This window comes from Manacus vitellinus, unplaced genomic scaffold (assembly GCF_001715985.3).
Source record: "Manacus vitellinus isolate BGI_N305 unplaced genomic scaffold, ASM171598v3 scaffold_5_pilon, whole genome shotgun sequence".
In the NCBI taxonomy this organism is placed as follows: domain Eukaryota; kingdom Metazoa; phylum Chordata; class Aves; order Passeriformes; family Pipridae; genus Manacus; species Manacus vitellinus.
In genome coordinates this window covers 25,897,786-25,920,901 of record NW_021940682.1, presented here as the reverse complement: position 1 = coordinate 25,920,901, position 23,116 = coordinate 25,897,786, and the positions used below count along the sequence as shown (strand labels likewise).

Genomic DNA, 23,116 nt, shown 5'->3' with positions numbered 1-23,116 from the left:
ATCAAAAGGAAGCTTATAACAATGTGTCAATTGAGATGTATGAGAGGCTGACCTTGCATTGCAACATCTAGGAGGTTTATGGAGGCCTTGTTAAGTTGACTCTAGAGGATCTGGGGAAAATTTTAGAGTCTCTTATGAAATTTCAAAATTTCATAAGAGAACCTTTTTGGTTTTTTAGTTCAAAACCTCTTTCTTTATCTAGTGACCTCACTTTTAGCCTTTCACTGCTTTGAAGATTCTTAATGGAATAATATTAATCTTATTTGAAAGTAAACCTTCCTGAGAAGTAAAGACAGATCCTTAAGTGTCAACTCTTCTATCCCCTTTTTGCTCTTCTCTCAGAAAGTAAGGTGAATTGTAGCTAGATATATGTTTATCTATACATATAGATAGATACAAGGAGTGTGTACATAATGTTTGCAACATTTTTCACAAGCCTCTCCATTTTTTGTGTGAGGTAAGCAGTTTGTCTTTTATGTTTTTGCTATCTATGGGAGAGCAGAACATTTGTGACAACTTATTATGTACAGTATTTGTGTAATTAAACTCAGATTTATTGAAAATATTTTATAGTTGAACAGAGTTGAACATTCAATTTCTGTAGCGATGCACAGACATTAATGCCTCACCTCTCCATCTGACAGTTTCTCCGGAGTGCCTCAGTTTCTCCTTTTGTGATAGCAAGGGGTTGTCACACTTAAGTTTCACACAAAATGTTGCCCATTTATAGGACTATAATTTTGGAACACTTCACTGCCCAGATGCATTGCATATGGGAGGCTGGGTATCTGGTTTCCATTCCAGGCACCAGGCACTAAAATGTGTATCATTTAGGTGCTTTGAGTTTTTGGTTAATTTCAAGTCTGTGAGTAATGGCGGGTACTATTCATATCCTTGATGCTAGGCAAATGCTCTGGAAATTTACCACAATGCTAAATCACAGTAACACAGTGGTCTCCATATCAGAGCTTTTAGTCATAAACTCGTTTTCCTTCACCTCATATCATCATACATTGAGCTTTCTGTGCTTTTAAGTAATTATTTTTCTCCTTAAACCTTAAATTTATGGCACAATTTAGCTTCTATTTTACCGTGATAGTTACCCTGTCCTCAAATCAGACAGCTAAAATGAAATAATTTTGGAAGGCTGCATTTCTTTAACATCTTTCCCCAGAACATCTCAAAATGCTTTATGAAAAGTAACTAAGCTTTTCAGTATGTCAAAGGTACTTGAGTACTTGAAGGGAAATTGATTCTGACACTGGCCAAGTCTTTCCTCCCAGCCCAGCATTCTCCTGTCCTGATTCATTCCTCCTCTCTCCTTCTTCTCCTATGCTAACAAAACTTCAACTACCTTTGATTCATACCTCTATTTAAGAGCTATATCTAACTGAAGACTATTTCTTCTGAAGGCTTGATTACTTCATACTTCACACAGCCATCAAAATCTGTTTTCTTTCCGAAGTCCTTTTTTTCCCCTATACCTCTTAATCTTTCCGATCACTTACTTCCTATCCAATTTACGCTTTGTCATTTATGAATGAGCCTTATTTAAGCAGTATCTTTTTCCTTCTCCCTTCTTTTAGTATGCTCCATTTCAGTTCCAGTCCCCTTCATCAGTCTTCTGACATGTTTCTTAATTCTGTATTTGCAGGATTGTAAACCTGACTCTTCTTTTGCATATGTTTCCTTTTTGCTTGAATCAAAAATCTGAAAATCAACTGGACTTGCTTTGAAGGAAATTTCTTTTGTCTTTTCAAACCATTTTTCTTTTCACCAATTTGTTCAACTTAGTTAAGAGTAGTTTATATTCTTGAACTTCTGGTGTTGGGAAACACATTCTTCTTTTTCCACCTGTTGAGTTTGGATTGGACATGAGACATTCGGAGGACTTCACAAAATCAGAAAACAACATACTGAATAAAAAGGGAGAATGTTTACATCTGTTTTTTCACTGAATATATTATTTATCTTAACACTAATTTACAGACTATGCCATGGGAGCTTTCATTGCCATTCCATGCACTTTGTTGAGAAAAAATCAACAAAGACATGTACTGATGCTGATTTTGGACAAGAGTGTCTTGGTTAATATTTTTCACTCATTTTGTAGTAATGACGTATACAGTATAAATGAAAGGCATGGTGGCTTTGTCAGAGCTAGTGAGAAATACTTTACACCTTCCTCACCAAAATGGTTAAACAGCTGCCCAAGGCATGTTTTACTAGCCGTACTACTTTTAAAACACTACCAGACATCTCAGTAGCTCTTTTCCTCAGAAGTAAAGTTGCAGGCTTAGGCTTAGCAGTCGTTCTGCTGCTGCCCCTTCTGAGGGCTCCTTGCTGCTCCCCCTCCCAACTTTCATCTACCTCCTTGCAACTTTCAGCATTTACTGATGATGGCAGTGAGAAGCACTGTAGTTTTCAATGAAATTATTAGTGTTAGTAGTAATATTATAGTCTGGGATTATCTTATTCCACTAATTAATTTGTCAACTAATTAATCTGCTAATTTAAGAAATGAGACTAGCAATTAATACAATATTTAAAAAAAAACATGCTAGAAAGTATTTATTTCAAAATATCGAATCAGGAAGCTACTGCTTGCTCTCAAGAACCAAAAGTGTACTACCTGGCAACAGGATACTGACAGCATGTTGTTGCTTTTGTTAGCATTAAAGATTTGTTTAGTCTTTCCTTTTTGAAAACAAACCCCCAAATATTATGAAAGCAGCAGAAGGTACAGATTAGTAAAGTTGTGAGCTTTAGAAAGACCATGATCATTCTAAAGAGTTCTGTTTTGGTAGAGAATAAAAATACGTTATCCTGCCCTTTTCAAAACTCCTGAAATTGCCATTTTACCAACACACATGAAATATGAGCACCATCCAGTGGCAAAGCAAGTAAATTACAGCTTACATGTCGATTTCCTTCTTTTTCCTCAAACTACATAACCTAACTTGACATTTAGCTGTTTATACTAAAATCCCTTCATCTTTTTTAAACTAGCATAAGTATATCTCTGCTAATTTCTCAAAGATGTGGTAGAAGTAGAAAGCTTTTTTTTTGAGTACACTGCATCTCAGCTGAATTCATTTAGTATTCCATTGTGGATAATACACTCAAGTATTTTCTGAGTATTTAAAACCCTTTTGCAAACACATAATTTTTTCTCTGCTTACCGCTATCACAATCATAACTGATTTCTCCCTAGTGTGACAAGATCACTGTTCTCCTTATGCCAGCATGAGGATGGCCTAACATGTATCTGCTGCTCCCCAAGAGTATGGTTACAATTGTTCAATCAGATCTCAGAAAGCATATTGGTTAGAGGACCCTTAGGCCCACTGCAACAAATCATATTGGAAATCTATTTTCACTTTTCACATGGATGATTTTGTTTTAGGTCATTTTTGACTGTGTAAGACCCAAATAGGATTTTCTTTAATTTTAAGCATGGCTGACTTTCACAGTGATCTTTTCCTTAAAAAAAACCCTGCAAATTAATTTTAGTTATGACTGACACAACATACAGTCATTCTGGCTTTTAAGTAGAAAAATACATTAAACCTCTCTCTCCTGCCCTCTTCTTTCACTACTTTGTTCCCAAAGTTGAAGTATCAAAGTGTTGTGCATTTCCTTGACTTTAACAGCAACTGTACATGCAATTTCATACTTTTGCTTCAGCAGTTCTTTCATTAATAAGGAAGGACTTGGATGTCTCACTTTATAGTAATTATTTTTAATTTTTTTTTAACCTTCAAATCTACCTGTTTTTTTTCAAGTCTTGTTTCTTTAGGCTGGACAGATAGTGTCTTTTTAAGCCCATCATACTAAACAGGTCAAAGAACTTCTGCACTTGAGGGCATTCAGTCATGGTTATGATCAAATTATGAATCGAACATCTGGCAGTAGACAAGACATACTTTCTGGGCCTTCTGAAGCCTGAAACATTTCATGAGGCTGAGGTGAGACGTGCCTAACTGAAATTAATAGGAAGCAACCAAATGAGAAGTAGTTGTTTAAATGAGTGGAAAATTTTAATACTCATTAAGTGTTCAAGGAAACAGCAAAAGGGTAGAAACAAGACATATATTCCCCAGCAGAATAATCTTCAGCAGTCTGCTAAAGTAGAATTAATCCCCGTTGTGATGCTTTAAACAGAAGTAGCTATTGCACTTTAATAGGAAGATCTTGCTACATTCATTTTAACAGATCTTCTGTAGCAGCAGACATTTGGCCATGACTTCACATCTAAAACTAGAGTCTATATAAGTAAAAGCATGTGTCGCTACAAGTAAATGACCTGTAAGAACAGACTTCTGCACCCTGTGGACTGGGCACAGAGGGATGCATGACAACTACCCTGAACAGTCACTTTAGAAGCCTGATGTTTTATGATGTTAGAAATTTGCTGCTGCTCTGCCATAGCAAGAATATTTTGTACGTGCTTGCCCTGTGTCTCTACTGGTGATCCATTACACACATACTAATATTGCCAATTGGTCAGTTATAAAAGAATAACCTGCTTAAATTATGCCAGTTCTTAATGTACCATTAAGTGCATTTTAGAGGACTATTTTAAATGCTATTTTACGTTCACAACTTTTACCAAATGTAAAATAAGCCTGATAATTAAATATAGCTTTTAGTCAACTAATGCTAGTTCAACTTTTAAATGATTGGAAACATTTCAAAAGCTCTCAGGTTAGAAGCGGAAAATTAACTGGGATTATTCTCCTATGACAAAAGAGATAACGAATTTTATCAAGTTGCTGAAGTGCTTTGGTTTAGGATTTTGCTCCTTTTCATTTGTTTGACATAGCTTTTCTACACTGACATGCTCAAAACTGTACTCTTGAGGCACAGAGCTTCAGAGACTTGCATTTATCTCAGACGAGTTAATCTAGTTCTTTGATGCTGGGACAGTGTAACTAGGTTCTGCCCTTTGCTTTATTAGAGGTAGCTAAGTCAGAATTTATGCCTAACTTTAAAGCTCTCTAAGGTAAGGAATAGATCATGTACTAGCTTCCAGAGCATCCTGCCAGTTTACAGTGCTACATCAACTACTGTATTAACAGTAAATGCCCCTAAGAATAAAACACTGTCCAGTAGCTTATTAAGATGATTGATTTAGCGTTTTGTTTCCAATTTCTTTTAACATCTTTATTTGGCCATTCTTTCAGATAGTCCAGATGAGGGAAAAGCAGCCTGTGTTATATATAGTAAGTGTACTAGGAAATCACAGCCAAATACCTTATCAATCTCTTTATTCATAGGTTAAAATGTAATGCCATACAGTTCTTAACAATTACTGAAAAAGAAATATCTGCATATAATAGAAGCAAAACTGAAGGAAACTAATTAAGAAAGCCATCTTGCTTCAACTTTTGAAACAATTACATACAGAATAATATACATATTTACATTATTAGTATATTATATAAATATAATATATATGTAATCTTGTAACCACAATAAATATCAAGGTCTTTTTTAGGCACACAGCATAGAAAAAAATGCAGAATCTGCACAATCTTTAAGATTCTTGGAGTGACTCACTCTAACATTGTTTTCACACTGAAAAAGAAATATTTTACACAAAATATACAGCCACGGTTTATGCAGTCCCCAGTGAACAGGGAATCTTTGATCGCCTTTCTGTAAGTCTACTCCTTGATTTTCTAATACTATTGCTCTATACAGCTATTACATAAGAAAATAGTTTGCAGGTTTGTTTTTTACTCAGCTAAAAGCCTAAGTAATTATCAGTGCTAACAAAATAAGTACAGCATATCTACACAAAGTATATACAGGTGTTTATACAAACACAGGTGAAGTACTACTGAGTACACCTTTAATATTGGGGAGTTAACTTGAAATTTAGTTGAAAAAAGGGATTTTCAATTATATAACCTCGGAAATATTTAATCATTTGAGTGAGACCTGGGCTTCAGAGACAGAGAGCTTTAAACTTAGAAACTAATTTAAAAAATCAAATTCTTGGCTATGGTGGTAGAGTAGGCTGCCATTGAATTTGAACGTGTTTCCTTCAGTGCAAATAAAAGCCCAGAGAATTTAAAGGGAGTTTTCTCAACCTGTATGTACAGTCATGACATTTAAAAGACTGTCACTATGGAGCACCTGAGATCACACTCTAGTAAGTGAAGCTGACCACTTCTCATAGGAGAACCATGATCAGTGAGAGAAGAAACAAACAATTTTTTTTCTGTAGTTACAAATCAGACTCCGGCATGTCAGGCATATCTGCCATCAGGTACCCAATACCATAACGTCCATTTGGAGCAGTGTCCAGAGTTGGTGAGCCAGTCTGTTTTCGATATATGTTTTTGCCAAAGTTTGGAGATGGCACTTCACTTGGACTCTTCCCATGAATCAGACTTGTACTATCTCCCTCCAGATTAACAGGTTCCTTTATTATCCGACCTCTTTTGTAGGATACAGATGCCAAACTACCAGAACTGTCATCGATAAGGTTGCAATGGCGCACCATGAAGACTATTGGGACTGGCAGTATGGCCAACACCATCAAAGATATACAGACAATCATTCCCCATGTTGGATAGCTGTGAAACTCTTCTGTAGCCTGAGAAACACAATAGAAAAACTATTAATACATCTTTACCAAAAAAGAACAAACAGGTAATCCTCACCAAGGCCTGCAGTTTTCAAACACATACCTTTTTGTCACCCTGCACCCACAATGTGGGCACCACTGCAGATATCAAATTTGAACAGTCATGGAGATGTAGGATTTCTATCTGTCTGCCATTGAGTAACACTAACTGTTGCACAGTTTCTGAGACGTTCAGAGCACTCTAGAGGCACCCAAATCAAGATTTTCACATTAGGCTGCTACATTTCTCTGTAGTTGTTCACTGATCCTCTAAAGGATGCTCATAACAGACAAGGGTGCAGTGGTATCTGTAAACTATGCCTGGCGAATAAGTCCTTGTTCTGTAGGCTAATAACTGGCCTTAACAGAGACTGTCTCAATTATTCCACTTTGTATAAACTTCATGTAAACTATAATGCATTTACTGGGGCACTGACTATTCCTCACACCTCCACCACATCCATGCATCACTGGCCAACAGGCTTCCTTTGCCTAATTTTGTATGTGGAAAGGAATGATACATTTGGTATTCTAAGGTATTTCTCTTTCTAATTTTTCAGGGCAAGAATCAAATGCAACAGGAGTATTGTTCTGAGAATCATGAGAAACCAGTAGTTGTCTGGATAGAGGCAGGCATCTACCTATAGTAAAGCCAATCTCTTGTATTTATCTTTTACCTGTCCTTGCTGCAGTTTCCCCCCAGCTATTTTGGACAATTGTCCCAAGATTATTTTCTCTGACATTTTACTCTCTATATATTTTGCATGACAAGCCTGCAGAAACAGCTGAGGGCTGATGAGCCTATAACTAGCAGAACTCTTAGAAGTTACCTTAAGTGAATCTCTTCTTGGAGCCAATGCGCAGAACTGATTGCTGCTCACTCTGGTAAGTTTTTTTCAAATCCAATACTCTTATTAGAAAAACGTTTTAATGCAGCTGCTACCTATATTTTGATATGTGTTTCCAAAAGGAAAATTTATGATATGGCTAAATTTCAGTATTTAATGCCACGTAAAAAAACACTGATGAGATACTGAAATGATTTATTCAGTGTTATCACCCAACTCTTTTCGGCAGTAAAACAAGACTTCATGAATGTGAACGTCTCCCAAACTTAAGAATTTCTTAATCATACATCAACAAATTAAAAGCCACCAAAAGCATGAAGGTTTGTATCAAAATTAGTTGAAACAAAAAACCACATCATTATTTATACCGATTTTCAATTTCTAATTCCAATTTTTTTGTCTGTTCATGTATTTCTGAAATACTTCAGATACGGTCATTATGATGATGATGGTATCATGTATATATACATACCACATATATACACATACATACTATATACATACCGTATCTTCAATCCAAGCATTGTAGCCAGGAGGACTTAATCCCATTTGGACAATGCTAGCTACCAGCAAACATAACAATACAAATGGTGAAACATACTTCCACATGTAGTAATAATACTGGCTTGGAGAAAACCCAAGCATATCCTTCAGGTCCTCCATAAATCTGTGAAGGGATTAAGAGGTTATTGTTAGTGCAGACACTGAGATTTTGAGCACTGTAATTGATACATATCACCTAACTTGAGGGAACACACTGAAACAATGCATATATAGAAATGGTTGCAGTTTAAATTACTTGATGGGCTGAAAAACAGAGCTTGTATTACTAGTTCTTCAGAACAGATGAATAAAAGGCATTGCTGTACAGTACAGTGACTTAGTAAGCTGCTTGCTGGACTGTGCTGGAAAGATATTTAAACACCTTTTTTTTATAAGATTCTTTTTTATATCTTCTTGTATTGTCTACTGAGTTGTTTATTGAGGCATATGTCATTACTTCCGAGGACATACACAACCAGCACCTCTTACAGATTCTGCAAAATTAATTTTGTACTCACATGTGTGCTGCAGTGTAAAAAACCAACTTTATGCATAAGCTATGGTTTGCATCATATAAGCTGCTTAAATAAAACTTTGCCAAGTTATAAAACTGCCTCCTTGTTCCTCAAAATTTTATGTTATAATATGAACAAAACTCCTATTTTTGTACTTGTGATGGAGTATTCCAGAGCCAGAAGAAAGAGAGAATACTTCTTGAAATAACTTGTTAAGAGTGTTCACAAGCAATGATTGTTTTAACTCCCTTGTGGTCCTACTTCCTTTTGAAATGTCCATCTAGAAAAGGCTCTTATAGCAATAAATATGTTTTCAAAGAAGTTACACATATGAAGTTTCTGTCATATAGACTCTCAAAACATTTTTTTTAACTGCACAGCTTGGGCCATTCTATTGTTTGTTTACACTGAAATTAAACACATCATTAAAAAGAAACTGAATTTACAAATGTATTGTGCCCTTTACAAATAGCCCTCTTTCTGAGATCTCCAGTTCTTCATCCAGTTGAACATAAATCCGTTATCTTGAAAGTTTTTCATTGACTCCATCCTACTTATGCTCTTCTAAAAGCTATCAGGTTCCACTAGCAGTGATTCCAGATTTTCTTTCTTGTTGTCTCTTTTCTATCCTTTGGTTGTAGTCCCTTTGGATGCTATGTTTTGGTTTTTTACTATCTGATCAAAGACAATGTGTCTAGTAAGACATATACATGGAACTTCATCTACAAGGAACCCTTGGTACTATTATAGCCAATGACAACCTGAAGTTGTTGATTCTGACAGTGTTTGCAAAGAAGACTGCCATGTTCCTTAAGGATATTCTGGAGAAATATACATCAGAAGAAATATTAGGAATAGTCCAGAGGGAATACTTGGGTGTCATTATGAATGAGAAGTTTGGCTGTTAACTTTAGACTGCATCCTGTCAGAACCTCTTCTGAAAACATGAATCACCTGCACCCCTGAGTCAGAATCAAAGGATTACCATATTTTAGCTATGCCCAAACATCAAATTCCTCACAGGTAAGCTGATGGCTTTTGGTATGCCTATCTCCATTCACAGTGGAACACTCCCTGACTGATAACCAGGTCATTTGTTTCATCTTTTGTTTGCCTGTGTAAAATCATATACATGGCGTTTTTACATTTTTGGTCATAAAATGAAGAAAAAAAAAGGGGCTTGATGGTCTTTTCTCTTCACCCCATCACTGCCAGGTCACTTTACTTCATTGTCAACTGTTCTGCTTCCAAGTAAGTTTTAACCCTGTTCTTTGCTGTCATTTCCTCTATTTCCTCTCTCACAACTAATGCAAAGAACAATTAATTGCTACAACACCCCAAACTAAATCTAGTTCATAAACTGACACTTTCTTCTTGTTACTTCCATTGAGTTTGCTTTGTTCCTTTCTCAGACTGCCTGGAATACTGCAGACCTGTTCAGAATACTCATTCTCATCTGCTGCTTAGACCACGGTTATTACTCCTTTAAATCTTTCTTTTCATGACTTATTTTGATACAAATTCCTCATACTTTCATATCCAGCCTCCTTTCTAACTCTCTAATTTTGCCTCTTTAACTTTATTCTCCTTTCTTTGGACCTCTTACAATCACTCTTTGGGTTTCAGTACACTGTCCTGATGTAATTTATGTTGCTCCAAACCTGTTCTTAATAACAGACTAGATTCTTGACTAGTTTCTATTTACTTGTATTTCTGTGTACATCACAAATACTTCACAAAATATAATTAAAATAGTAATAATTATTGTAACGAATACTGTTGATATGGACAGGGAGATACATTTCCTTCACTTACTTGTCTATTCCATAAATTCGGATGACCGCAATATTCTCCAAAATGACCACAATTAGCAGGGGCAGAGTAGCTGAGTAGTCATCAAACATTGTCACAAAATAATTTCCAGAGCGCTGCACGAAGATCAGGCCAATAAAAAATGCTACCAAGCAGCATATGACTGGAATAAAGAGAAATTCATTATTTCATATAATTGAAGTTGATAACATTTTACTTTTTAGAGAGTTTCAATTTTAACATTAGGAATTCTACCTCTTCCATACATAATGGAAAAGTTATAAATTAGAATTACTCGAATTGCCATATTACAGCAGTCCTGATTAAGCAGCAGACATTAATCAAGTGACTATTTCTCACTAAATGTAATGTGAAAGCAAGGGTAAAATGAACTGGTAAGCAAAACATCATACATCACGTTACTTGGTCACTACTTTTTGGAAATCAGAAGTGAAAACATGGAAAAAGATAGTGAAAATTTTTCAGACTGTGATTCTAAAAAATATCAAGGCTGAACAGACTTCCCCAAAAAGATCATTCACGGCACAATGTTCAATTAGGATCTGTCTAAATGTATTTGTGCATTAAGCATCAACATTTTTGTCCCTTCTTTTCGTTAGAACAACCCGAAATGTATTCTTTAGTGCCTGATCCTGCATAATGGATCTCAATATAATTTTTTCCTACTAAATTTGTCAATAATATTATTACAAATAATATTATTACAAAATGCTTAAGTAGACATAAAATAAGTCAAATTTCAATAAACTGTGAAATCAATTGTAGGCTGAGCATCAGTCAGGTTGATTATTCCGGTTAAGGTGCCTTCTTTTCTCCCCACTGGAAACTTAGGCTAAGGATGATCCTCATCCCTGAGTGAGCTGTGGGATATGCAAAATATTTCAGCCACTGTGTAAATGAGCACCTGACTGCTCCAGTGCTGGGATAACTGGGCTAGTAGCCTGGAATTAGAGGGTAGGAAAGTCAAACAGCTGGGATCACTTTCTACGGAAGGGGGCATTGACAAAGTGATTGGAAAAGGGACATGAGTTCTTAGCCTCTGGATATGACCCTGTCAGGCATGAAGGAAAGACATTCCCTCATATAAGATGTTATATGTCACTCAGGCAAGTGGACCATCATGGAAAGATGTATTCAGTATCTGAGAGAATTAGCTGTGCTAGAGACTAGTTCTTATGACCCACCTGAGACTCCCTGATTCCCACTCATAGGATGATTTGAGTGACACCCTAGAAGCAATCAGCAGGACTCGCTCACCCTTTAACAGCCCCATATGGTCACTGTGGAAGTCTATTGGAGAAGGGAGACTAACAGCAGGCTATCATGGCCTGCATGATGTCACGTCACTGCTGAGCGCAGCTGTGCTGGAACACATGCTGGAACTTCAACACACGCTGGAGTCAAAGGCAACCCGGTGGTATGCCACAATTGATATCACTAATGCATTTTTCTCAATCCCTCTGGAGGAAGAGTGCAGGCCCTCTTCTTCCAAGGTACTAGACCCATTCACTTCCACGTGAAGGGATGTCCGTTTCTCTAGAGAGTAACTATACTGATTTTAGCATAATAAAAAATTCATCATAAATTAAGATTTCATTTAGCTTATTTAGGGATAATTTGCAGTAATTTGCAATGTATTTTCATTCTTTCCTTTTCCTTTGTTTCTCTTATGCGTGACACAAATTGGAATGGAAAGTATTCTGGAACAGCCCAACAGGACTGACCATACAGAAACTTGTAACAGAAATCAGTCCTCCAATAAAATTTAAGTTCTAGGATGTTTCTGCTCATGTAACACTCAGAAAAATGTGTTACTGGCATATATTAATGTGCCTATGTACAGAAATACAGTCTGGAATACAGTGATTTACTGCTCTGTAAAATGATCTTTACATTTCATGCCAACAAAAAAAAAAACAACTTCACACTCTCAAAAAAAAAATTAGCTTATTCCTCTATGGAGAAAAGAAAGTTTGTGTAACTCACCAGTAAGAATTTCTTTCCTGACTTTAAAGGTATCAACAATGGGTGTGATAATGCCTTCAATGGTTCCAAACATACTTCCAAGTCCCAAATTTACTAACATGAGGAAGAACATGACTGACCAGAAGGGAGAAGCAGGGAAGTGGGTCATTGCTTCTGTAAAGGCAATAAAAGCTAAACCAGTTCCCTGAACTGCCTGTCAGTGAGAAAAAAAAAAAAATTATGTTATTGTTCCTGAACTTTTTTTTTGGTTTTGGTAGTGTGACAGTCTGACTTGGTAATCATGCAGTGTCATCAACTACATCTTGGAAGGCAGAGTGGGAAGTTGCTATCTAATATGCAGTTCTTCCACTTTATTAATACTATTTAGTGAAACAGTGGATTTGGCTGAGAATTTGTAAATTGATTGACATTAACAGTTCTTTCATAAAATTATAGAATACTAGGTTGGAAGGTATCTCAAGGATCATCTGGTCCAACCTTTCTCAGCAAAAGCAGCCTAGAAAAGATGGCCCAGCACCCTGTCCAGCTGAACCATATAAGTGTTCAATGCTGTGGAATCCACCACTTCCCTGAAGAGATTAGCCCAATGTCTGATTACTCTCATGAAAAATTTTCCTCTTGAGTCCAGTCAGAACTTATTTCTTTCACTGACAATTTTGCATGAGCTATTATAAAGGACTGCTACAAAATACACTCTGTTTTCTCCAGTAAGTATAAAAAAGACTTAATTTCTGCATCTTTGCTTCAAATTTAAATGGCAGGAATAGTACAGAAACTTTTAAAGTCTAAGTCACAGATTTTACATTTTATCTTCAGATCCTGATGCAACTATATAGAGATCAGTGTTTAAATATGCAAGTCTCTCCCTAAAATAAGAAAACTATAATTTCTTTTACAGATCTGTCTTACTGTAAGATTTCAAAACAGGATGCTATTCATTAAACAATTACCTGATAAGTAAAGAATGATTTTTTACTTTCAGTATAGTAGTATTTATATCTAAAAATGTATCTTAACATTGTAAGACATTGCAGTGTGAGGCATCGAATAGGTAAACCTCTGTTTAGTCTTTGAAAAAATCCTCGTGGTCTATTCTTCTAAAAAACAGAACTTTAAAAACTTCTCACCTCATAAAGGGAATGATATAATGATCAAAAAAAGTGAAGACTATATTAAGACATCAGACCCAAAAGTCCTCAAGTGAGCTGGAATGCAACCTTGTTTTCATTTGGGTATTTATAGATGCACAACTCATAGGTACATTGTACTGATACTCGCTGTAGGTACACTTCACAGTTCATTTCAGGCCTAAAAATACACATCTGTTCATATTCTCTGTATTTAAGACTTACTTAACACTCTCACCTTGTTAAGTTCATCTTCAATTTGACAAGATTTCAGACCAAGAGAATCAAACTCTTCTTCTTTAACTTTCTGTATAATGTCATAAACTAAATTGTAATCTTCTGCTGTAATGCTTGAGAAATTGATATGATGTGGGATCATATCCTGGCTGAGATTGCCCATTTTCAAAAGTTTTAAAATCTTCTCTGAATTCCTGTAAAACACAATGAAATAGAAAGATCAAACTCAGTGTTCTGTGTTAATTCATGAATGAAATAAACCATAAAAATAATGTAAAAAAAAAAATGGATATTCATACTGGATAACACATTTTTCATTTATGATATTGGCTTTGAAGCCCAGAACTGCAAACACCACCAAAGTTGCCAGCACAGAAGTGAAAAAATTGATGAAGGACACCAGTACAGCATCAAAATGGCAGTTGTTGTCTCTCTTGTTGTAGCTTGAAAAGGCAATGACTCCACCAAATCCAAGCCCTAAGGCAAAGAACACCTGAGTAGCAGCTTCTCTCCAGACCTTGGGCTCCAGCATTATTTCAAGCTGTTTGAAATTAGATATAATATATGTCAGCTATAATATGCATTTCTATTATATGAAATAAAACAACAGAAAAAAGATCAGGAAGACAATCTATATCACAAAATGATCATGCTCCACTACAAACGTATTTTCATTATGATAAAATGAAAGCTGAGGCATCTAAATTTGAGCAAACTTATGGGCCAGAATTTCTATTGACTTTATATTATCTAAATGTCAGAGAAACATGCTACACATTATGTTTCCAACAATGACACACTACTGGAGCTATGTAACTGAAATAGCAGCAAGTTACACTAAATAAGAGAGAACTTTTTTTTTTACAGTATATACTGTCTTTGATTTACAGTATATACTGTCTTTGATATTTGTTAGAATTAAGATGTATTTTGGGATAATCAACCCTCATAAATTCAATAAGTATGATGAAAGTTGCTTTGTTGTTACTTTTCAAACAAACATAAAAAAGTGAACATAAGATACACATGCTTATATGGAATTCTGTTACATGCAAATATATAAAGCAAAACGAAATATATGAAATGAACGCTGCCCATCACAAGCTGTATAGTCCACAAGTCAGATCTTCCTTAAGTCAGATGCCTTGAACTTCACCCAATATCAAATGGTATTTGAGGGCAAAACAGCTTTTTATCAAAAAAATTGAACTGTATTGCTCATTTAGAGGAACTGTATTGTTCATTCAAAAAAAATCTTTGTAACAAAGTCACAAGTCACCATTTGTCTACCTCAAATTCTTCTAGATACTGAATAACAAAAAATAAAAAAAACTAGATGTCAAACTTAAACATTAGATTTTCTCAAGCTGATTCAGGGCCTCCATTAATGCATATGATTTTTATTTTTTTTAAGCCCTAGGTTTACTGATAACAGTAAAACTAGAAAGCATCAACACAGATGACAGCATCATTAGACCGACTGTCTGACTCTGAGGAAAAATAAATCTGCTACTGTTGTAACATTTTGAAGAAATTTTCAGTTTTCCATGAAGATATAAATTTATTACAGATAGGTAGCAGATAGCCTCTTTAGTCATTTATATATAGATAAAATACAATATATTTGGGGAAAGAAAAGGTATGTACGGGAATAAACTTGTTCCTAACTTAAAATTTTTATTATAATTACAATGCACAAGTAGCTATTGCAAGTAGTTCAACCTGCCTGTATCACAGTCATGCCAGAGTTTTTCCACCAGAGGGAGCTCGAGGAATATGCAGAATTCTACCAAATCTCCAAATGGTTGAAATATCAAAACACTTATCACTTTCCTCAATGTATCATTTGGTACCATCAAAAGTATTGTGTTCTCAGATACACATCATCTAGACTTTCAAAATAAGCTTGTAATTGATTTCCTATTAGATACTGCTTGTGAAATTTTGGGAGCTCTGCATTTCAGCTTCAGTCCTACAGTTTTAACTGCAGCAGTTAAGTGGGTTTCTCATGTATCTTTCTTTAGGTTTTCTGTTAAAATTACTATTTAGAATTTCTGCTTTGTTCAACAACCATGCCAAACAGAGAAATTCTCCCCTTCTACATTAACCCTGGGCTTTCACATATGGGCACCACTGTGTGCCAGTCCTCTGCCATGCTGGCACAAGTCTTGTGGGAATGTGCTGTGATCGTCAGTGGTCAAAACATGGTCATTTGCTCAGCTAACTGAAGCTGAAAAAGATGTCTCTTCTTCCTCTCTCACATCTATCTACCTGAATAATTTTCAAGCTAGATTGGTTTAGCACAATTTTGTACAGTCTGCCTGCCCAGATAATCTGTTAGCACTATGGAGTAAATGGAACAACAGATGGGGCAAGTCTGAATTTCTTCAGGTAGTCTTATATGAACCTACAGTCCAAATTAGTGCTCAGGTACAGAAAATTATAATTAAAATACTGTTGAAGGTTTACATTCACATATAATACATGTGACATGGAGGTCTCCTAACTTAAATTTAAACCACAACTTAAATTTTGGGATACAGAACTAGAAACTCTCAGAATAAATTAAAAACAATTTTTCTTTCGAGATCATTTATCTGAACACTTGAGACAATTGTATAATTAAGTATAACGTAACTATAAAGTAAGCATCAGCTGTAACTTATTTTAAGTCTAACTCAGATGAAATAGTGAGTAGTGAAGAGGTGTTGGTATTCAAGGGAAGTTTTTGTATTTATATTCCTTCAGCATCTAGTGGTACTTCTCCAGTCAAAGAAAGGATTAACACTGTGGTTGAGAAACCAAATTATATTTTCAAGACATCTGTATTCCACCTCTGTTCTAGACATCCTCTCATTAGTAAGCATTACATTTTTCTGTTCCTCAGGTTTCCCAAACTTGCCTGAGCAGCCTGCAAGTTCCTGCAGAACTATGACTCTCTAAAGTGGTGACAGTGAGTGACATGGAGCACAACTGCACCAAGGTGATAGCTAACAAAGGTCATTTTTATAGAACGACATTTCTCTAGACTCAGAACACCTGGAGTCAAAACAACTGACAAGACCCTGTCATCTGGCATTAGCCACTGTGTGCATTGATTTTGATCATCTTATTATTTAGCTTTCATTTTTGAAATGTTAGTCCTGTTCTTCTCAACTGTATTATGAAATGGACCTGTTGGAAAGTGCATTTCACAATACAACATGAAGCCCAGCATTGTAAATTCCTGAGTAGGGCTCAAACTACTCAAACATGCTGTTCCTGTAGTATAGATACAGTTGCAAGCATTTGAGATGGGTGTGGGTAGAACTTATATCTTCAAGTTAAACAATGATTCATAACATCCCTTATCACCTCCATAGTTAGAAAATTTAAAGCCCTGTAAGGCATGCTCCTGGTAAAAATATTGGCAGTACAAAATGTATGCTTAGAACTGCTGCTATCTTGGCGTGTCAACCACAAAAAACAGGACAAGGAAAGCTGAGTGGTGAGTACTTACACTACTATTAAATACAGGTCTCCTGTACTTGGGGCTACTATGCAAACAGCATTAATTTATTTACAAAAAAGGAAAAAAAAATTGTTCTTTTTCAAAAGGGATGAGATAACTACGTAATGTCATGTGACAATTCAAAGTAAGGCACTGTGACATCCCAGGACAGAGCATTTCAATACGAGAGAATGGCAAGATATGAAGATTCACTTCATATTTGGAGCTCTCTAAACATCCTGAATCCTGTAAATAGCACTTTTAGTTGCTTTGTAGAGGCATCTAACTCCAGGAACCCTTATCTAAGGGAAGTAACTTTACCTAGACCCTTGGAATACTTAAGGGCCTTTGGACTTTAGGCCTTGATATTGTGCCACTGAGGTAAACAACAATTTTGTAATTTAACCCAACAGAAACACAGCCAAATGTTCTATGAAGACAATAAGCTTAAATGAGAGCATTCATAAATGGTCAAATTGCCACTGAAACTTTAATACTCTACAAGCAGAAATTAAGCACATACCTTAGGTGTGAACATGTGACGAATTCCATCCACTGACCCATTAAGGAGTAGTCCTCTGATCAGAAAGCATAAAAGTACCACATAAGGAAAAAGGGAACTAAAATACATGATCTGAAAAACATTAAGAAGAAATTTAACATGACATTTAATGTGGACTTTTTTTTAACAGCTTCATTCACTACTCAGTATCCTCTGGATACATGACTGTATTGATAATCATATGCTCCAAGAACTATGCAGAACACTTCCCATTCCCCTTGTCTCTGCAGAAGAAAGCAAATTCACATGACTATAATAGAAATTCTGTACTTTACTAAAATAATACAGTTGCCAGTGTTCACTAACTGATAACGAACCACTGGGCTTCCGGGGAAATTCAGTATGAATTCAATGAGATGACAATAAAGACAGAAGCAGACTTGTAGAAATGTTTTGCTTTACAATTGCACTTTGACTTAAGTACTGAGGATCGTAAAGATACGCAGTGTGCATAGGAACTCATTGTGTCTTCGGAAGGAAAGAAAACAAAGAGTCAATAGAAAGTACATGACCAGTGAATTCAATCACTAAGTAATGCTTACTGCCAAAACAACAAAAAATAGTAATCAAATCTGATCTTTCATTCCCCATCACTGAAAAGAAAACTTATTCTGTTTAGTTTAGTAAAATGATTCTCTGGTTAAACTCGCTACTTCTTTAACTGCAATGCTCTAAGGAGGCCACAGAAATTGGCATACCAGTGCCAAACTTTCTAATAGCAAAGAATTTTGATACTGGAACAAATTATTTTTCCTCTGAAAATCCCATTGAGATCAACAGATCTAGCAAATCATTCATTAGCCAACCCAGCTGGCTGCATGCAAAGCAAAGAAGACAAGGTGACAGTACTCAGATGGCAAGGGATGGTAAGCATTAGTTAAAAGAAACAATCCAGAATCCTACAAAGTAGCTGTGTTAATGACAGAAGCTTGCATACGTGGGTGCACTGCAATCATAATGTGAGTACACATGGAAACCTAATTCCTTAGACATTCAAAACACACAGACATGCTGCACAATAAAGCTGAGGTACTGTTACTTGCAACAATTATGCTGATGAGAAGTAAAATATTTCCTTAGATCTCAATTCTCACTATATTACTACAATTCCCTCTAAAATTACTGTAATTCTAATGCTTAACTAACATTCCTCTACTTGAGGATATACAAATACTGGGGTGAGTTCCCACCTGTTCCTACATATTTCATGAGAATAAACAGAGGGTTCAGTGAACAGAAATATCCTGAAATGCTTCAACATAAAACAATACCATGCAGGTAAACAGTATACTCACTTTTCCTGAAGACTGAATGCCTTTGATCATGGCTAAGCATACCATGACCCAGGCAGCCAGCAAGCAGATAGTCATCTTCCAATTTAAACCCCCACTCTCTGAAAGAGAGCTGGAAATATTCAGCGCTTCTCTGTACCAGTAATAAGTGGTTGCAGAACTTTTTTCACACTCTGGCTCCACAACTGTCAAAGAGATGTTAGCAAGTAAAGAATGGGTTTGGGAGACACATTTCATAACCATGTTCTACCAATTCTCAATATTTGTAATTGTGCCATCATCATTTACTGAGAAACTAAACTCACAAAAAAGTCTTAAGACATTCTCTAGAAGAAAAAGTAACTGCTATCAGTCAAAGGTTCTGGGTATATATTTTAAAACACCCCTTTGGGCTAATGTATTCCTCCACATTATGGTTAATCCTAGTCCAAGACAGAATTTATTTCTCACTTCACTACTAAATAGTAGGCAGGCTTAGATGAAGACATACATTCCACTTATCACACATAAGATTACATCATCTATCCATGACTTACATACTATGAAAACTTTCTCTCTGAAATGAACACAAATTTGAAAACATGGAAAACAAAACCTCGATTGTATCCACTTTGATAAGACACTCAAATAAACAGGGAATTAATTACTATTATAAACAGTAAAATAATAACATGATACCAAAGTGATAAGAAAAGGAAATAAATGGCTCCTACACAGTTATGTTAAAGGAAAGTTGCTATGTGTATTCCAGAAGTGATTTTTTTATTATACTGTAATTCTGTTATACTCATGTTTCCAAACAGGTTAAGAAACTGTGTGTATCTAGAGATATAACACATAAAAAGATTTCTTCAAAGAAAATGTTTAAGTTTTTGTAAATTATTTATAACTAACAATCAAGCACATAGCTAAGGTATGTCCTGAGTTAAGATAATTAAGGGAAAAAAAGGGAAAAATATACTAATTTTAAGCAACTTAACACAGATGTCAGATCTTCATTGAAATAACATATCAAAAATGATGTTATAAAATATAATAACTTTCTCTAAGATTAGTTCAGATGGCCTCTGCTGAAGTTAGCTGACACATTGTATCTTAATATTTAGGCAGAATAAAGAGTACATAAACAACCACTGTGGTTCAGTTAATGGACAATAGCTTGTGGACTACAGTCAATTTGACTGTGTGTCAACATTCACAAATACTGATTATTTCAAATAACTGAAACACATAACTCTGGAAAAAAACAATATAGAAAGGTACAACTTTTCAAATGTCCCTAATTATGTTCTTTATTCAAGTGGTAAATAAACCCAGAAAAGATAAAGAAAATTTAGGATCTGAAATAAAAACAAAAATAAATAATTCATATTTCAATAGCAACAATAATGCAAAATGTGTAACTGTTACAAGATAACCAAACTCAAGGAATAAGGAACTTTTAATGCTGTTATATAATAAGCCCATGAAAGATCATCCCATTACAGAACAACCCAATGATCAAATATCTCATCTATATTAATTTACAAAGCAAATAGTGCTTTTATCACCTTTTTTAATTGTATTTTTTCTCCTTTATGTTTCAAAATCTCAAATTTTATATATTTTATATAATTTTTAAGAACCTTATATTATTATAGACTTACAGGTATGAGATGAATTTTTAACTAAAGGACACTGGTCCCATGGTAGTGGATGCTGAAAAGACTGGGAAAAATAAAACAGACTCCATCCAATAATGACATTGTAGTATAGAGCCACAAAGAAACATACCTATTAAAAAAAAAAAAAAAAAAAAAAAGGTCAAAAAGTTACATTTCTAAAGCAAAATTAAAAAATCCCTGCTGAACTTCTGCATATTCTGCACATTTGCCACTGAACCCAATTTTAATTAAGTCAGAATAAAAAGGGAATAGTTTCTCCCATTTACGTATCTGACATTTTCTAAATTTTCATTTTTCTCTGTCTTTATCACATTACACCTATACTTTCACAGGCAGTTTTTTTGCCCAGAAGACTACTCCATTCCATAGCTCCTAATTTCAAAAGAACCATAAGACACAAACTGACTGGTTTAACAGACATTTTTAATGGACCAATTCAAGTTTTAAGATCATTGTAAACTGACCTTGACACCCGGCTACAAATAGAGGGCCTTTCCCTGCAGCAAAACAAAGTCTAAATTATGCAGCCTAAAAGCAAACCACACAATGTCAAAAAACTTACTACACAGCTTGCAAATCCGATTCCACCAAGTTTGGGGCTGATATAATTCCACACACCAATACTCCCTCGGCGTATCCGCTGCCCCACAGCAAGCTCCAAGAAAAAGAGTGGGATCCCTATTATCAGTAGCAAGATTAAGTATGGCACAAGATAGGCACCTATGAAGGGAACAAAGTATAAATCAGAGTAAATGAAAGAAGAATCATAACTTGACAGAACAAATGTGAAAACTCCTAATTGCTTCAAGGTTGAATTACTGTCATGCACTGCAAAGTTTTTTGATCACATGCAAAGAGTAATTTTACCAGAACCTTGGTCATACATCTTTGTAACATATTAAAAACCCAGACACACTGACTTTCTAAAGCACTGTAACATTTTTGAGGCAAACCTTACTGAAAGTGGGATATTATTAAAACTAGTTGTTCACTTGTGTGAAATTCTGGGCATTTGATCAAACTTTTTAGAAATATAAGCATCAGGAGCCGACTTAACACTTCTTAAAAAACCTTACACCTTGACTTGTATTGTAGATCCAGATCTTACAGTACTCACCAACTCTCTCCTTCAAGGCATATTTGAAAATGCAACTATTACTTCACTATTATGCAAACATATATGTAAAAAGAATTCCTGATTTTTGAGGTCTTATTCACATGAAGTGATCATACACAATCCTAACCGAAGGATGTATATCCATTTATTTCAGTAAGTCTAATTCCAAGCAAATATACACTAAGTGCAATGAAAAGTTCAGAGCCTTCTCCTTAATGTTGTGGAATACTTAGTACTAGAGCTAAGAACACATGTAGGCATCAGCAATTAGCAATGGGGCACTCAACTTTCTTTCATGTGCGACTCTTATACTGCAGTATAGACTACTGCGCTGGCTGGCCAACTAACTCAAAGGGCTTAGAATTTCTGTTTGCAATCATTGCTTAAGAAAAGCATTTAAGAGATGCAGACTGCAGCATGTTAAAGCAAGACCACAGAAGCTTAGACTCAGAGCTATTAACTTGTATTATCAGTCTATTCATCTCTGTAATCAGAGAGATGCTGAACAAAGTTCAGAAACTAATTTGACATTTACCCTCCACTCCAACTAAGTCTTAATTCAAGTTTATTTATCCAGTGTTGACTTTCTAGGGCTTGTTTAGGAGTCTATCAAAATACACTGTCATTTTCATATACCTAGTGGGCAGTTTATCTCATGGAATACAGTTTATTTTAGAAAACTTAAACTTCCCTAGGCTCAGGGAAGGTGGTCTCAGATGTTTTGGTACCATCCATTCCTATTCAGGTCCACTTGCTATTTTGCTCTTCATGAAATACACACTGATTGGACACCCCCTTCCATCACAAGTATCTTACAAAGATACAAAGCATGGAGAAACTGCAGTCTTAAGGCCAAGACTAATGGGAAAAAAAGACAGAAGAAATAAAACCTGTGAAAAACTAGGGCCCCAGCACAAGACATTGACCTGTTGGAAGGAGTCCAGAGGCAAGACACCAAGTTGATCACAAAGCTGAAAGACAGACCTGAGAAAGTTGGGGTTATTCAGCCTGGAGAAGAGAAAGTTCCAGAGAGACCTTACAGCAGCCTTCCTGTAGCTAAAGGGGGCCTACAAGGGAGCTGGAGAGGAACTTTTAACAAGGGCATGTAGTGACAGGACGAACGGACTTAAGCTGAAGGAGAGTAGGTTTAAATTAGATATTAGGAACAAATTCTTTAGTATATGGTTGGTGAGGCACTGAAACAAGTTACCCAGAGAGGTTGTGGCTTCCCCATCCCTGGAAGCATTCAAGGTCAACTTGGATGG

At 35.6% G+C, this 23,116-nt stretch overlaps 1 protein-coding gene across 3 annotated transcripts in view; it reads right to left on the bottom strand.

The window, feature by feature from the left end:
- Window positions 1-5,263: 5,263 nt before the first annotated feature.
- SLC6A15 (solute carrier family 6 member 15) overlaps window positions 5,264-23,116 on the bottom strand; it is a 35,676-nt gene continuing 17,823 nt past the window's right edge. For all 3 annotated transcript variants that reach the window (XM_018080857.1, XM_018080856.1, XM_018080859.1), the window contains exons 3-12: window positions 21,297-21,454; window positions 20,717-20,843; window positions 19,074-19,255; window positions 17,740-17,850; window positions 14,026-14,267; window positions 13,728-13,920; window positions 12,363-12,555; window positions 10,359-10,518; window positions 7,990-8,152; window positions 5,264-6,607 (exon numbers count right to left, since the gene is read on the bottom strand). In XM_018080857.1, the coding sequence (XP_017936346.1) occupies window positions 6,236-6,607; window positions 7,990-8,152; window positions 10,359-10,518; window positions 12,363-12,555; window positions 13,728-13,920; window positions 14,026-14,267; window positions 17,740-17,850; window positions 19,074-19,255; window positions 20,717-20,843; window positions 21,297-21,454 (1,901 nt within the window). In that variant the 3' untranslated portion in view covers window positions 5,264-6,235. The remainder of the gene's footprint in view (window positions 6,608-7,989; window positions 8,153-10,358; window positions 10,519-12,362; window positions 12,556-13,727; window positions 13,921-14,025; window positions 14,268-17,739; window positions 17,851-19,073; window positions 19,256-20,716; window positions 20,844-21,296; window positions 21,455-23,116) is intronic.